Source organism: Marmota flaviventris, chromosome 10 (assembly GCF_047511675.1).
Source record: "Marmota flaviventris isolate mMarFla1 chromosome 10, mMarFla1.hap1, whole genome shotgun sequence".
Lineage (NCBI taxonomy): Eukaryota > Metazoa > Chordata > Mammalia > Rodentia > Sciuridae > Marmota > Marmota flaviventris.
This window is the reverse complement of record NC_092507.1, coordinates 119,204,567-119,220,475: the sequence shown is the minus strand read 5'-3', so window position 1 is coordinate 119,220,475 and position 15,909 is coordinate 119,204,567. Positions and strand designations below refer to the sequence as shown.

At 55.8% G+C, this 15,909-nt stretch overlaps 1 protein-coding gene across 8 annotated transcripts; it reads left to right on the top strand.

Annotated features, from left to right (window-relative positions):
• The first annotated feature begins 132 nt into the window (after positions 1 to 132).
• Positions 133 to 15,859, top strand: Dcst1 (DC-STAMP domain containing 1). Of its 8 annotated transcripts, XM_027921027.2 has the most exons (16): positions 133 to 190; positions 475 to 600; positions 684 to 758; positions 5,236 to 5,364; positions 5,663 to 5,802; positions 6,627 to 6,843; positions 6,941 to 7,084; positions 7,751 to 7,872; positions 8,243 to 8,400; positions 10,398 to 10,497; positions 10,606 to 10,701; positions 10,832 to 10,958; positions 11,422 to 11,538; positions 12,512 to 12,654; positions 12,790 to 12,903; positions 15,546 to 15,859. In XM_027921027.2, the coding sequence occupies exons 1-16, from the start codon at positions 133 to 135 to the stop codon at positions 15,795 to 15,797; spliced, it is 2,118 nt and encodes a 705-aa protein (XP_027776828.2). In that variant the 3' UTR covers positions 15,798 to 15,859. The 8 variants fall into 8 exon arrangements, with proteins under 8 accessions (XP_027776828.2, XP_071474488.1, XP_071474487.1 ...); XM_071618387.1 differs by lacking the exons at positions 133 to 190; positions 475 to 600; positions 684 to 758 and adding exons at positions 3,865 to 4,002; positions 4,201 to 4,234; XM_071618386.1 differs by lacking the exons at positions 133 to 190; positions 475 to 600; positions 684 to 758 and adding exons at positions 3,865 to 4,002; positions 4,201 to 4,311.
• Positions 15,860 to 15,909: the final 50 nt, after the last annotated feature.

Genomic DNA, 15,909 nt, shown 5'->3' with positions numbered 1-15,909 from the left:
TGACCTCCTTCCCCACAGACTGGGACGCAGCTGTGCTGAGGCAGGAGGCAGGGCCTCTCCCCTCTCACGGGGAGTCTGAGGAGGTCGAAGGCGACTTCTGGGATGGGGTTCGGGGTCCCCCAGAGCCGACTGATGGCCATGAAACGCCAGCCAAATGGAGCAGCAGGACGGAGGACACTGCCCCATACCAGTGAGCCGGTCACCTGCGCCTTCCCCGAACCCTGGCCGGCCTCACCCCGTCCGGCCTCACCCCGTCCCCGGGGCTCCTCCATGTCCCCATCCCCTCACCCAGGCCCCAGCCCTGTCCTCCTCCCCTTCCCTCCTGCCCCATTTCTCCAGGGTCCCTATACACCTCCAGTGTCCCCGAGGGTCCCACCGCCACCCCCCAGCTCCCCCAGCCTCTCCCCTGCAAGTCCTGCCCCAGGAAGCCCACCCAGGTCGGGGGAGCTGAGAGCTGCACCCCGCACCTCCCAGCTGTGCACCGGCTGCTGAGCTGGGGGCTGCCCGCCCCCTGTCACCAGTTCCTGTGGCGCCTGCCCGGCCAGTTTCCGGTCACTGCTTTCCTGCTGGGAGCAGGCACTGGGGGACTCTTGGCCATAGGTGAGGGTGGAGGCAGAAGGTCAGGGGGTGGACAGGACTGGACCAGGACTGTCGGTTGACCTTGGACTTGACCCCTGCCCTAGGCCTCTTCCAGCTCCTGGTGAACCCCATGGACATCTACGAGGAACAGAAGATGGTGGCCATCTACGGCTTGGTGGGTCAGTGCTTGCAGGGGCGCTTGCAGCCGCCCAGTCTTGGTTGCTGGGAAGGAATCAGAGCTTGGTTCCTCTGTGGCGTCAGCCTCCTCTTGGCCTCCAGGGGGAGGTCCCGAGGGAAGAGGCCCAACATAAGAAGGCACCTTCCTGTCCTGGGCCTTAGGGAGTCCCCACAGCGGGAGGGACTCCCGACTGCCGCGTGCGATAGTGCAAACCCCATCTCCCTCCTCACCCCCCTCTCTTCTGAGCTCCTGGCCTTTCCTTCTCCTCCTGAGAAGATGGTCCACTCGTTCATTCAGCATCACTGAGCGTCTGCGAGGCTGAGCCGCGGGCAGGCCGGCAGGCGCCCACTGATTCCAGTGGAGAGAGTGACAATCAGCGAGCGATAAACAGAAGGGCACTCCTGGGGTGGGGGTGGGTCGAGCTTGTGGCAGAGCGTTAGCCTAAGGTGAGCGAAGCCCTGGGTTCAGTCCTAGGACGGCAAACAGCAGAAGAGGAAAGAAATCAAAGAAAGAAAGAGAGCATTTCTTTCTTTTTTTTTTTAACATTTATTTATTTATGTATCTTTAGCTTTAGGCGGACACACTATTTTGATTTTATGTGGTGCTGAGGATCGAACCCAGTGCCTCACGCCTGCTAGGCGAGCGCCTACCATGAGCCCCAGCCCCAGCCCCAAGAAAGCATTTCTGATGGTGACAAATGGCATGAACTGAGGAATGTGACAGAAAGGGGCTGAAGGGCGGTTAGGGAAGGCAAGTCAGAGAGGGTGACCCCTGACACACAGTGGTGCTGGGGACAGAGGGAGGTAGAGGGTCACACGCGCCAGGCAGCTCTCTGGCCCTGAAGGTGACATCGGAATGCTGGACTGCAAGAACCGAAAACCCACCTAAAAGTTGTCTAACCATAGAGGAAGTTTATTATCTCACTTAACGAAGAGGTTCAAGGTGCGGTGGTTTTGGAGCGTGCATAATTAAACAGCTCAGCAACCCCATCAAAGAGCCAGGCTCCTGGGCTGGGGATGTGGCTCAGGGGTCGAATGCTAACCTAGCATGCATCGAGGCCCAGGTTCAATCCCCAGTACCACAGACAGCAACAGAAACAGACCCAGGGTCCTTCTCTCTTTTCTCTGTTGATCCTAATCCATCCATCACTCCTCTTCAGGTTACAAAATGGCTGCAGCAACTCCAGGCATCACATTGCCATACGAAAGACCAGAAAAGAGAGGAAGGAGTTTCCCTTTCTTACATCCCTTTTATGGAAGTAGGAAAATTTCCCTTTAATCTCCTTGGCAGGCTTTCTCTCACATCTCTTTGATCAGTACAAGGCACACTCTTTCCTGAACCTGTCCTATGCAAGAGGAATGGAGTTAGCAGTGCCACCAATTTATTGAAAGAATAAACGAGAATCTTTGGTCAGAAGGCCAAGACCAAGACCACAGAACAAATTACTACATTGTGTGTGTGTGTGTGTGTGTGTGTGTTACCAGGGATTGAACCTAGGGGCCCTCAACCACTGAACCACATCCCAAGCCCTTTTTATTTCTTATTTTGAGACAGCGACTCACTAAGCTATTTTATGGCCTCACTAAGTTGCTGAGGCTGGCCTCCAATTTGCCATCCTCCTGTCTCAGCCTTCCAAGTCACTAGGATTACAGGCATGCGCCCCTGCACTGGACAAAAACCACTTTTCCGCTGACCACCGTGTTCACACATGTTCTATAATGACCTTTCCCACAGACCCTTAGCTTTCCAGGTACTTTCTTGGGGAAGACCCAGTCCTGCTCCAACATTCATGCTTTATTTTTAGGGATTAAGCAGTCCAGTCTTCTCTGCATCAGGATTTCAAGGTCACACCCATTCTCCAGTGTCCCCCCTCCCCCCCTGCTCAGCCTGGCCCACTGCGGGTGGGGGGCTGCGGTGAGGAGGGGCTTGGCTGCTGTTTCACTTTTTTCTCCACTTCCTTCCCTTGCTGGTTCTTCTGATGTCAGAAAGCGGATTAGAAGAATCAGAGGAAAGGGGACAAAGTCTGAAGTCACCAGGGCTGATACAATTCCTCCACCGGGGCCCTCCGAGTGGCAGGCAGCCCCGGCTTCTCAGAGCCCATTTATGGTCTCTTTGGAGGCTCTGTGTGTAGCTGAGCGGCCCAGTTTCCTGCAGAGGGCGGTTCTATCTGGATAAGCTCCAAGGAAGCCCCCTTCGCCTCCTTCCTTAGGGGTCCTCCCCCACAGGCTGCCTCCTGCTTGCAGGGCCACACGGGTGGCTCCAGGCTGCCATCTCCCAACGTGTGTTGGAGGCATTGCTCACCCCCTTGCCTGCCGAATGAGACAGCGGGCACCGTGTCTGCCCTCTCCCTGCCCTGGGCTCTCCACTGAGGCCCATGTGACACCCCTTCTCTCCATAGATGATTCCTGCCCATGCCAACCACTCTACTCTTTGAGAAAACTCACATTTCTGGTCTTTTTATATAAATTAGCTGGTGGGGGAAGGAAAGACTCATCTTGCTCTTTTTTTTTTTTTTTTTTTTTTTGGTACTAGGGATTGAACCTAGGGCTGATTGACCACTGAGCCACATCCCCAGCCCTGTTTTTACACCTTTATTTTTATTTGTTTATTTCTATGTGGTGCTGGGGATCGAACCCAGTGCCTCACACGTGCTAGGCTGCTAGGCGAGCGCTCTGCCCCTGAGCCACAACATCACCACCCTCCCCCCGCAAATTTAATTTAGAGACAGGCTCTTTCTGTGTTGCTTAGGGCCTTGCTAAATTGCTGAGGCTGGCTTTGAACTCACCATCCTCCTGCCTCAGCCTCCCAGCCCCTGGGATTAGGTGGGCATCACGGTGCCCTGCCTTGGTTTTTCTCTTTTGATAAACCTAAAAAAGATACCAAAAAGCTCCACGGGGCTTTTTTTGTTGAAACACAGGGCAACTATTTGTCAACTATTGTCCTCAGCTGGCGTCTCTGGCCACAAGACCAGGAGCACAGGACAAGTCCCTTTCAATGTCCCGTAATACCGTGATTGGTTGAGACAGGTCCAGACTTACCCCCCAGGGGCCAGGGCAGGACCAGGCCGCTGCCCTTGAACAAAACCCAAGCTGTGTTAGCAAGAGAGAAGGCAGGAAAAGTGCAGGGTGGCACCCGCTGGGCTTTGCCACAAACCTGTATGACTAGGTGGGGCCGGCACTGAGGAAGAGGGGAGGGGCGATGCCGGCCTGGCAGCCAGGGCACCTGAGAGGAGCAATGGCAGCCAGGTGGGTGGACACGGCGGGCGACGGCCGAGGAGCATGAGATCACTTCCGAAGGTGGGCAGGGGCCCGAGTGCCAAGATCTAGGGGCCTTCCCTGTCCAAGAGTCTGGGCTTTACCCACCAGCAGGGAAGAAAATCACGGATGATTCCAGGCCGGACGGTTAGGATCCGATTTATGCTTTTTTTTTTTTTTTTTAAACAGGATCATTCTAGAACAGCTTTGTGAAAATGGAAGGGTAAAGCAGCAAGAGGGGAAGAGGAAGACCAGTCAGAAGGGACCTAGTCAGCCAGGGACTGGGGCGGGTGCTCAGAGGTAGAGCACCTGGTCCGGGAAGTTCCAGGTCATGGGTTTGATCCCTGGCGCCACCACAACAAGGAAGTTTCTGGTCCCTGTGAGACGTCTTGGGGACCCTGAGAGGACAGTGGAGATGGAACAAGGACGTCTAAGGGCTTGGGCTTTGCTTTGACCACCACTGAGCACACCCTGCCAAGGGCACAGGAACCTTCTAGCGTCCTTGACCAGCCTAAGCTGGGCCTTGGGCCTGGAATGTCATCTGGGCCTGTGGACAACACTTACTCATCCCCAGGCCCCGATGACACGTCCTCTCCTTTGTCCACCCCCGGCCCCACCCCTCCCTGCAGAAGTGTCCCGCCCTCCTTGGCTCCTGGCTCAGAGCCTGGGAGTCATTTGTTGACTTGAGGTCTCCTCCCTGGGTCATGAGCTTCGGCAGCTCACTGTCTCCTTGAGACCACAGTGAGACGCAGGTGACACTGCTGAAACCCACCAGGACGGGTAGGGCACGGGAAGGAGGGCTCCCGGAGGGCAGAGACCGAGTGCTGTAGGTGTGGAGGGGGGCCCTGCCCTCTCTCCATCACTGAGCACGAGGGCCTTTTCCAGAATTTTCCTCTTGTCCTCTGCTCTTTCGTCACTTAGAGTAAGTGTGACTCCAGTGTTTCCCTCCCTGACACACACAGGCACGCCCAGACACACGCCCGTCAGGCAGCGACCATGACGTTTCTGTCTCTAGCCCCCTCTCCCTGCCCTTCCAGAGACGGGCACTCTGTAAATGGCTGTTGAATGAATGAGTGGCCCAGAAGGGCCATCCGAGCCAGTGGGGGCCAGGGCAGGATGGTGGCCAGTTCAGAAGGGAGTTGGGACAGGTAGGGGATCTGGTAAACGTGGCGGGCAAGGCGGCTTCCTCACCCTGCCTCAACATCCCCTGGGCTCTCCTGACAGGCTTGGGAGCCCTAGGCTGGGGGACGTCCCCTCACGTCCGCTGTGCCAGCCTCCTGCTAGTGCCCAAGATGCTGGGCAAAGAGGGCAGGCTGTTCATCCTGGGATACGCCTTGGCTGCTATCTACGCAGGTGAGGGGTGTTCCTGAGCGCCAGTTAGTGACACTGGGTGGAACGTCCAATGGGGACCGGGCCTGGTGACAGAGAAAAAAGAGAGGGGGGTGGTTCTAATCTGAGCTGTGGCAGCTCACAGGGTGTCCCTAACCCCCCACCCCCGGACCTCCCTAGTTGACCAGGAGAAAGAGTCAAGGCTTCTTGGCCCGTCACTGCACAGTGCCAGGAGGGGGTTGCTCCACGCAGAGGAGCTAGGGATGCGTTTGAGAAAGTCCTGGCCCCACAGGGAAGTGACCGACGGGGCCTCTTCCTCCAGGGCCAGTGGCCAATCTGCAGCACAACCTCAATGAAGTGATAGCATCTCTGGGCTGCACCGCGGAGCATCAGATCAAGAACGCCCGCGCGGCCTGGCGCATCTCCACAGCCCCCCTGCGAGCAGTGTTCAAGGACCTACTGGTCAGGACTCTGCACAGACGAGGCCGGGGGGTCCCTTTCCCTGTGGCCTGGGTTTGCAGTTTCCTAGTGGGGATACGGCGAGTTTCTGGGGTTTTGTTTGTTGTTTTTTTTTTTTCGGAACTGTCCCCAAACATTGCAGAATATGCCCAGACCTGCTGAGTACAGTGACACCCACCTGTAATCCCAGAGACTCAGGAGGCTGAGGCAGGAGGATCACAAGCCTGAACTCTACCTGGGCCGCTTAGTGAGACCCTGTCTCAAAATAAAAAAAATGAAAGGGGCTGGGGATGTAGCTCAGTGACAAGCACCCGGGGTTCAGTCCCAGTACCATTCCCACGCACATAAGGAAAATGCCCCGTCCTGGGGCTCCGAGTTCCAGGAAACCCCTGCCCCTTGTTAGGACATGCCCCACGGATCTTTCCAAATACCTGAGTGGGCCGAGCTCCGAGTAGATGAACCAGAATGTTGGGAATGGCGCTTGGGCTTTGAAGAGCGGGCTTTGAAGTGTTGAAGAGAAGGGACATTGGGGAGATGGGACCCCAGGGCTGGGCAGTTGGGGATTCAGATGGCATGATGATCTGAGAGGTCAGGGCTGAGGAGAGAAGTCCAAGGACCAGTAAGGATGTGGAATGGGAAGCCTGAGAGGTCCTGGAGGCCTGGGAGGTCAGTGGGCAGCTGGGGAGAGGGGAGGCCCCGGGGCCGCTGGGAGGAGAGGCCGGGCCATGGGCTAGCTCCCTGTAGGCCCGAGTATGACCTGGTGACGAAAGGTTGGGGAGCAGAAGCCCCGGACCCCACGCCTCCTGCTTTCCTCCCTCCAACCCCAGAGCAGCAGAGCATCGTTGAAAGCAGAAACGAAGAACATTTCCACCTCCTTTGAGGACCTGGATGCCCAGGTGAATAGTGAGGCTGGCTTCGTTCCTGAGGATGCCGCGGACTCGGAAGAAGCAGCCCAAGGTGCCCAGGCCCGCAGGGCCCCACGCTCCAGACTCCACGTCTCCACCCAGAAGATGTATGAGCTCAAGACCAAGCTGCGCTGCTCCTGTGAGGGAGCCCCGGGGAGCACAGGGAGGGGCAGGCCACAGCGCCGAGGGCCAGGTCAGGGCGTGGGGACCTCAGACACCGCCACCCCTTCCTGCAGATGTGGTGAACCGGGCCATACTCAGCTGCCATCGCTGGTTTGACCAAAAGCATCAGGAGTGCATGCGGCGAATCTCAGTCCCGCTCCTCAACCACTTGTTCTGCCTGCCCATGAAGTTCAAGTTCTTCTGTGACATTGCCAAGGGTCAGCACGGGACAGCAGGGTGGGGAGCCGAGTCCTAGGGGACCTCCGTAGGTGTGAGGCAGGAAAGCAATCATGTGGAGAGGGACCCACCAGCTCTGTGACCCCAGTGACTTACAGCCAAAGCCCTGCTTTGCCTCTTCATCTGAAAGATCCACGTTATAGTGCTCATTGTTTTTTGCACCAGGTGTAACCACTGAGCCACATCCCCAGCCCTTTATCGTCTTTTATTTAGAGACAGGGTCTCTCTGAGCTGCTTAGGGCTCAGTTGCTGAGGCTGGCTTTGAACTCACCATCCTCCTGCCTCAGCCTCTCACACTGCTGGGATTACAGGTGTGCGCCACCTGGCTTTTTTAGGGGTTTTGAGGACGTAAGGATATAATGCACCTGGAGCAGGTAACAGAGCTGGTACGGAGGGGAATCCTCATCAGTATCTGGCGTGGTTAGGAACAGGTGAAACTGGGAGTCGGGGATCAGACCTTGTTTCCGGAAGGAAAAATCCAAAGGTGGGGGGTAGGAGGAAATCAGTGTGGTAGAACGTCACGGACAGAGAGACGGAAAACTCTTAAAAATCAGGCTGAAGAGGCTCACAGGAGGGCAGGCAGGCCAGCCAGGCCCAGGCCTGCAGGCCTCAAGCGAAGACACTGACCTGGTCCCACCGTCTGTCAGTGATGGAGGTTTGGTGTCGCAGTCGCATCCCAGTGGAAGGCAACTTTGGGCAGACCTACGACTCCCTCAACCAATCCATTCGTGGTCTGGATGAGGAATTTTCAGCCAATATTGACATCAAGGTAGGAGACACGGACGTGGGTGGATGTGTGGGGGCGAACAGGGAGAAGGGGGACAGCATTAGAGAGGAAAGATAGACAGGCCCAAGTAAGAGGTGCCTGGGGGTGAGAGGGGAACAGGAGGGAGGGACGATGGCGTGTGTGGGGCGATCACGCGGAGACTCTGGTGGGCATGGACCTGGCTTGGAGAGGAAATGGTCATCCGGGTAGAGACGGTGTCGGCTAATACAGGTGCAGAGGAGCCAGACTGTCATAGAACAAGGTGAGCAGATAAAGGGACAAGTCCTGAAGGTCCCCGGAGGCTCCTGGGGCTGGCGTGGAAGAGGCTGGTGTGGCCGGGCTGCAGGAGGCTGCTCTGCACGTGTCCCCGCAGGAGGAGAGGCAGGCCGCGGTGCTGGGCGTCAACCTGAGCTGGCAGCACGTGAGCACGGAGGTGCGGGAATTCGTGCAACGGCAAGAAGCCCGGCTGGAGTGGGCCCTGGGGCTGCTGCACGTGCTGATGTCCTGCGCCTTCCTGCTGGTCCTCCACTCGTGAGCGGCCTCTTCCTCCCCCGGGGCGGGAGCCCCATGCTGAGGGAGGCTGTCAAGAGGGAAGGACAGAGCCCATCCCCGGCTCTGAGCCCCAGTGCCATTTGCCTCTGGTTTTGCCTTTTTTATGATCCCGGGTTGTTGTTTACAGAAAGTCAAAGGACGGGTGCATTTTTTGCGGGAAGAAATGTTACCCAGGTTCCCACCATCTTAAAAGGGCAACGGTCTTCATTTATCTACCTCCTTCCAGCCTTTATCCCAATACTGACTTTTTTCTTTAACATTTAGCTCTGACTTTTGATTTTTCTCTTGCCCTTCATATTCCCTTGGCTCTGACTTTGTGCCATTTTTATCGTCCAATTTTGCTTTCATTCTCTCCTGCCTGCTGCGTTGGCAGCCACTGTCCCTCCATCTAGAACAAAGTCCTCTACCCCACCCAGCCTGGCGTCCAGCGGGGCTACCCTGGGCCTCTCTCTGCTCCGGTTTCCCTGCCGACTTCTGGACCCTCTATTTCCTGTCTCCACCCCCAAATGCCTGAGACGGGCAGAGGCTAGGCAAGGGCTGCCATGGGGGCCCTTGCTCTCTGTCCCTGTTCATGAGGCTCGAGAGACAGAAAAGTGAATGGTTCCGTGTGTACCCAGGGCCCGGGAGAGGACAAAGGTGAATGAGCCATATTCCTGCCCTCCAGATACTCCTGGTCTAGCTCTGTGGTGAGAGAGACACCCGGAAGGCCGAGACGGCTCTTGAGGGCCGGACCAGGAACTGGCTATGGGACAGGTGTGAGACCTGAGGAGGTGCCTCTGGAAGGGCCATAACTGGGTTCCAAAAGGCAGCATGTGAGGGGCCACTGTCAAGGATAGGAAGGGTGATGTCTTGAACAGGCTCTTGGTTATCTGCAGGGTGTAGAGGGCAGAGACGGGGGTGGAGGACTGGGACAAAGTAGGCATGACCAGAAGAGTGTGGAAAGCCCTGCAGGAGGGCGCTGATCTGGGGGTGGTTGCAAGTTGGCAGCCTGGGAGCCAGGAAGCCAGCCTGAGTGAGAAGTGAGGGAGCCGGCCTGGGGGTGGAGTTGGCAGGGCAGGAAGTTGGCCTGCGATGGAAGGAGGAAGGACAAGTGCACAGCAGTTCTCAGAGCTAGCTTGGGGAGGGAAGGAAGGAGGCACAAGTCAAAAGCCATTTCCAGGCTTTCTACCTGGGTGAGGTCATACACCAAAGGGACAGGAAGCCCCAGCAGGGTAACAGTAGGTCTCTCCACAAGGGGGCGCTCCTACTCTGCCTTTGCATTTATAGTATTTCTAACAGGCAAAGATGGGATTTTTACAGGGTCCCAGAACCAATAGCATTGGAATTTATGTTTCACACTTCACCGAGTTTATTCAATGTACTTTCACAGTGTAGAATACATTCCCAACAATTAACATTTTTCCCTTAGGGAACCGAAGCATTGTGTGGGATTGGGGGAGACACATAAAGGATGGCTACACATGCCCACAAGCCAACACCACTGTGGAACTCAGGGGGAGCCAGGCAAGGGCGAGAGTGCATGAATGAGCCAGGGAAAAGGAAAGTGGTAGCTTTGGATGAGTTTTGCTTGAGGTAGGAGACGGGCTGTGGGCAAAGCCGAGAGGCAGGGACTTGGGGAGAGAACGTGGGAGTCACAGTGCGCTGCGATTCCCGCAACCTAGAGGAGTGTCTCGTCTCTGTGCCTCGCGTGATATTCATCCTGCCAGATGCCCGCAGCCCCTACCTCACATGTGCACACCCACCTCTGTCCAAGCCTCCACTCCCCTCCTCTAGCCACTGTGGCTCAGCAGTCACGAGGGTGGACAGCTGGAAGGCAGGGCCGGAGCCTCCTTCCCTAGTCATGACCACCGCTTAGCACAGAGCCCAGAACCTACGGGTGCTCAGTGAACCCTGGTTGGTGGGCGGCTCAGTGTCTGGTCGGGTGGGTGAGGAACCCTGGAGCGGAAGATGGCACATCCGGAGCCACCCGTCCACAGGTGCTTCTCCTACATGGACAGCTATAACGGGGACATTCGCTTTGACAACATCTACATCAGCACCTACTTCTGTCAGATCGACGAGCGCAGGAGGAAGCTGGTGAGCACTAAGCCCTGCCTTGCTGTGTGTCCCTGTGGGCTTCAGCTCCAGGAGGGCAGAGGGGAGAGGGCAAAGGCCCCAGGGTTCCTCTGTCGGGCTGTTTTCCAGGGTAAACAGACTCTGCTGCCCCTCCGCAAGGCTGAGGAGGAAACTGTCGTCTTCCCCTTCAAGCCCACCATCCAGGCTCAAGAAATGAAGAACCTGGTGAGGACAGCCAGGGCGCAGGGCTGGGGGCGCAGCCACAGGCTGCTGAGGGTGGGGGGCAAAGGGCACCCGAGGGTGCTCCCTGCCAGGGAAGGTGGTGGCCCAGCCCTACCCTGGGCTCCTTGTGCAGGGGAAGGAGCTCCTGGGCACGCTGCCCATTGCGCTGCTGCTGCTGCTGCTGTGCGGGCTGGACTGGGCGCTCTACTCGGTCTTTGACACCATCCGCCAGCACTCCTTCCAGCAGTACTCCTTCCGCAGTGAGCCCGCCCCCCCCAGGCTCTGCAGAGTCCCTGGGGAACTCCCACCCCACGCAGCCGCCCCACCCGGTCACCTCCTCCTGCTTCTTCTGCTCTGCTTCCTGTGGCTCCTTGTCCTCCCAAGGTCAAATCTCAGCCCTGCAAACTGACATGGGCCTCAGTCAACCCTGTACACTTACAATAGGAAGGGGTCAAGATTCCCTGAAGTCCTAAACCAGGCAAGGCCCAGCATGCCTGCAATCCCAGAGACTCAGGAGGCTAATGCAGGAGGCTCCCAAGTTAGAGCCCAGCCTGGGCAACTTCAAATAAAAAGGGCCAAGGATGTGGCTCAGTGGGAGGGCACTCCTGGGTTCCACCAAGCAAAACTTCTAGTATGGACTCCTCCCCCACCTCCAGTCCCGGCCTGTCCATCTCTCTACCCACTTAACGCCCACTCTTTCCTGACCCCCTCATCTGGCCTCAGGCAGTCATAAACTGGAGGTGAAGGTAGGGGGAGACTCCATGCTTGCCCGGCTTCTTCGGAAAACCATTGGGGCCCTGAACACCTCCTCAGACACAGTTGTGGAATCAAACAACCTGCGTGAGTGATGCCGGAAGTTTGGATTAGAGGAATGGGGGGGGGGGGCGTTGCTGAGAGCTGGGTTCCTGTGCCCAATGGCAATAATGAGGATATGATTTTGAGAAAAAGGAAAAAGAAGTTTTATTGCTTTGCTAGCAAAGGAGAAACACAGGGGACTCCTGTCCCAAAGGCTGTGGTTCTGCCCATCAGCAGGAATAGGGAGCTTTTTAAAGAGGTGACTCAAAGGCTACATTCCACGTGTTCTCCACGGAGTGGTAACTCACTGGCTAATTTGGGAGACAGTCATTTCTGAGATCTTCTGTTACCATCCCCAAAGTCTGGATGACTTCGTTCCTATGGTGGGTGTGTACTCTCGGGACAGATAACTCTGCCAAGGATGGGGAACAAAGGTAATCCTGTTTCCCCTGAGATTAGGGAGGAGCAGGGAGAGAGGAGGAGAAAGAAATGTCCATTTTAAAAATAGGTTGCAGTGGCAGAGCAGCAAGGGCTGTATTCAGCATAAAGTGGACACTGTTACTGGGTCAAAAGATCCAAGGTAAAGAGCTGAAGGACTGGGCTGGGACGGAGCTCAGTTGGTAGATGGCCTGCCTTGCATGCACAAGGCCCTGGGTTTGATCCCCTGCACCAAAAAAAGAGAGTTGAGGGTCTGACTGGGCCTGGGGTGGAGAGATGGGGCTGGCATGCTTGAGCTGGAGGAATTGGCACATCCTCAAGGAGAGCTTGGTCAGAAAAGTCCAGTCTGGGGGTCTAGAGTCTTAGGGCCACAGGTCCCAGCCCTCTAGAGCGGTGCTGTCCAACGGAAGTTTCTGCCGTGATGTGGATTTTCAGGATGGGTATCACGTTAAGCAAACAGCCGGATGGTCTAGTAGCTTCCATGTTGAGCAGGGGAATCCAGTCCTGCTCTGCGCCTCCCACAGGGCTAGGGAGTCAACCAGGATGGCCCTGACCTGCTGACAGGCCTCCCCCTTCCTAGCCTGCCTGCCCCAGCCCGTGTGCATGGATGCCAGGGCCTACTGGAGGGCCTCACTGCCCATTGTCCTGCTGGTGTGTCTCTGCCTAGCCCAGGCTTTCGGCTACCGGCTCCGGAGGGTCATTGCAGCCTTCTATTTCCCCAAGGTATGACCCTCCCCAGAGCTTTCCAGGCCCACACGCGCACATGCACACACACACGCACACACGCACACAGCTCCCTACCACGCCATTTTCCCCCTCCACACTGCTACCATGGTTGAACTGCTCTCCCTCCCCTAGCGAGAGAAGAAGCGGGTCCTGTTCCTCTACAATGATCTATTGAGGAAGAGAGCAGCTTTCACCAAACTGAGGAGGGCTCTCATCATAAGGCGCGCTCAACAGCAGAGGGGTCCAGTAAGTCCAACCATGTGCGCCCCGCGGCTGTGCCTGGCACCGAGGACTGTGGGACAAGGGCCATCTCCCTTCAGTCCACTAAGCTCCCACCAGAGCCCTAGGCCTATAGGAACTGAGTGTCCCGATTCATGCTAGTTCCTGGGTCAGAGCAGTGTCCATCCTCAGACCCAGGACTAGCCCAGTGTGAGATGGTCAGTGGGCCATCTGGAAGCAGGAAGAGAGCGGATCAGAATCTGGGTGCAGGTGTATACCCATAATCCTAATTTCTCAGGAGGCTGAGGCAGGATTGTACGTTTGAGGCCAGCCTGGGCAATTCAGCAAGACTGTGTCTCAAAATATATATATATATATATATATATATATATATATATATATATATATATATATATATACATACACACACACACACACACACACACACATATAAAAGCGCTGGGATGTAGCTCAGTGGTAGAGCACCCTGGGTTCAGTCCCCAGCTTTGAAAAGAAAAGAAAAAGACCTGATGCGGCCTGGCACAAGGAAATCAAGGGGATTCATCAGAAAGAGGGGACCAAGGCACAGCACTGGTTCTGCTAAGGGGACTTCAACTAGTTCAGTGCAGTTCAGAGGAGGGGAAGCGGGGGTCAGGAAGGCCTCCGACGGGCACATGAGGCGTATGGGCACAGCGCCAAGTCTGGAGTCTGGAGAACCAGGTTCTAGTCGACATGCTCTTGTTAAGGAGCCCTAAGCTGGGCACGGGGGTGCGTGCTGTCATCCCAACACTCCAGGAGGCTGAGGCCCGAGGATCACAAGTTTGAGTCCTGTCTTGGGCAAACTCAGCAAGACCCTCAGCAACTTAGTGAGAACCTGTCAAAAACTAAAATGGGCCGGGACCTGGCTCAGTGGTAAAGAACTCCTGGGTTCAATCCCTAGGAAATCCCTAGGAAAAAAGTTGCATGACCTTGGCCAAGGTCCTCACTAGGCCTCATTTTCTTGCTCTGAAGAATGGGGAAGCCCTCTCACTAGAGATCAGAGTGGCCGGCAGATGTCAAAAGGATTTGAACCCTAGCTCTTCCCAGTGGAGCACCTTGTTTAACTGCTGTGCCTTGGTTTTTCCCTTCAGTGAAATGTGGTTAACGACTCCATCTGGTTTTGTTTTATTTTTTGGTACCAGGGATTGAACCCAGAGTGTTTAACCATGGAGCCACATCCCCAGCCCTTTTTATATTTCGTTTAGTTGCTTAGGGCCTCACTAAGTTGCTGAGGCTGGCTTTGAACTCATGATCCTCCTGCCTCAGCCTCCTAAATACAGGTATGCACCACCACGCCTGGCTTTCATCTGGTTGTTGTAAGGATTACATGACATGGTTCTGGATGAGTGTTTGCTGTCATTGTCTACCTCTGGGCAAATGAACAACTCTCCAAGCATCAATTTTCTCACCTGAAACAGAAATGATAGTGATGACAATATCTGCCATACATGGTGTGCGTGTGTGTGTGTGCGCGTGTGTGTGTGTGTACCATGCTGGGAATGGAAGGGGTCTCACAAGAGGCATCCTCTGTCTCTGAGCTATACCCCCAGCCTATAAAGTTGTTTTTGAATTGAGTTAATTTACTCCAGTCTTTCAGCGCAGGGCCCAGCATTATAAGCAGAACAATGAATGGCAGCCACACTGGTTTAGTCAACCCTCACAAAGTTCACAGAGATGAGAAAGCTCATAAGCTTTTTCCTCCAGTGCCTAAACCTCCCTGGTCCCCCGTGACACACAATAGAGACCAAATGAATGTCTGATGAAAAAATGACCATCCTGGGATTCCATGACCTTGTCCTGAAGTAAACTGAAAGTAACTCAGTGGTCAAGCACTTGTGTAGCCTGCACAGGCTCTGGGTTCCATCCCCAGCAACACACACACACACACACACACACACACACACAGTGTAAGGGACATGCATTCTAAACTAAGTGCAAAGACCTGGACCTCAAGGGAGTGCCCAGTGCCATGGGCTGGGCTAAGGAGAAGGCGGACAGAAGAGGCGGTATCCAGGGAGGTAGGACAGAGGCTACAGAGAGACAGATAATGGAAGCCTCTGAAGGCCAAACCCAGGAGAACTCCTGTAGTCTGGCAGGCAGAGAGGCAAAGAGGTACCTGACAAAAATGGCCTGTAGAGGAAACCTTGCAATTGTGGGGGGAAAGGGTGTGTGGAGGTGGGGAACCTAAAGATAACAAGGCTTGTCATTTGGAATCAGGGGACCTGGATCGGGCCAGGTTTGATTTACTGTCCTCATGCCTTTAGAAGAGTCACTTCATCTTTCCAGAGAGTCACCTTTCTCACCTGTTAAGTGGGGATAATAATAGTCAGTCTGTCTGCCCTACCCACTTCTCAGCCTCACCGGGGGAACAAAATAAGATGATTCACAAATGCAAATGACAGTGTTCTGACATATCCCTACGGTGGCCCTGGAGACCACAGCCTGTCCAGGCTCCATTCTGAAGTCGGGACCTACTGCCATAGGGTCTTCTTTGCTCAACCCAGTCCCCTCCAACACGTGGGCACCGTTAGTCCTTGGGACCTCAGACAGGCCTGTCCCGAGCCCCTGGCCATCCCTTTTTCCTTCCTCTCACTTCCGGACTGGCACTAACCACCGCCACCTCCTAACAGCGCCACCACCTGGTGGACACCCTGCACCACCGCTGCCCGCTCCTGCGCCGCTGGCTGCGCCGGCGATGCGTAGTGTGCCAGGCGCCCGAGACACCCGAGTCCTACGTGTGCCCAACGCCAGAATGCGATGCCGTGTACTGCCAGTCGTGCTGGAACGACATGAAGAATCTGTGCCCGGTCTGCACACCCCGCGAGGAGCTCTCCTCCTCTGCTTACAGCGACAGCAACGATGACCTTAAGTACGCGGAGTGAGAGGCGTACCTCTGGCTTCCGCCCACCTTCCCGTTTAATAAAACGTCTTGCTGGCTCCTGCCGCCCGCGCTTCGCTGGGGTCTGGGATCGGGGAGCTGGACGCTGCCTAGCA

Coding starts and splice junctions, on each gene's coding strand:
- Dcst1 (XM_027921027.2), top strand. CDS start 133: ATGGCCATGAAACGCCAGCCAAATGGAGCAGCAGGACGGAGGACACTG. Junction 191..474: donor GAGGACACTGCCCCATACCA/GTGAGCCGGTCA, acceptor CGCACCTCCCAG/CTGTGCACCGGCTGCTGAGC. Junction 8,401..10,397: donor TTCCTGCTGGTCCTCCACTC/GTGAGCGGCCTC, acceptor ACCCGTCCACAG/GTGCTTCTCCTACATGGACA.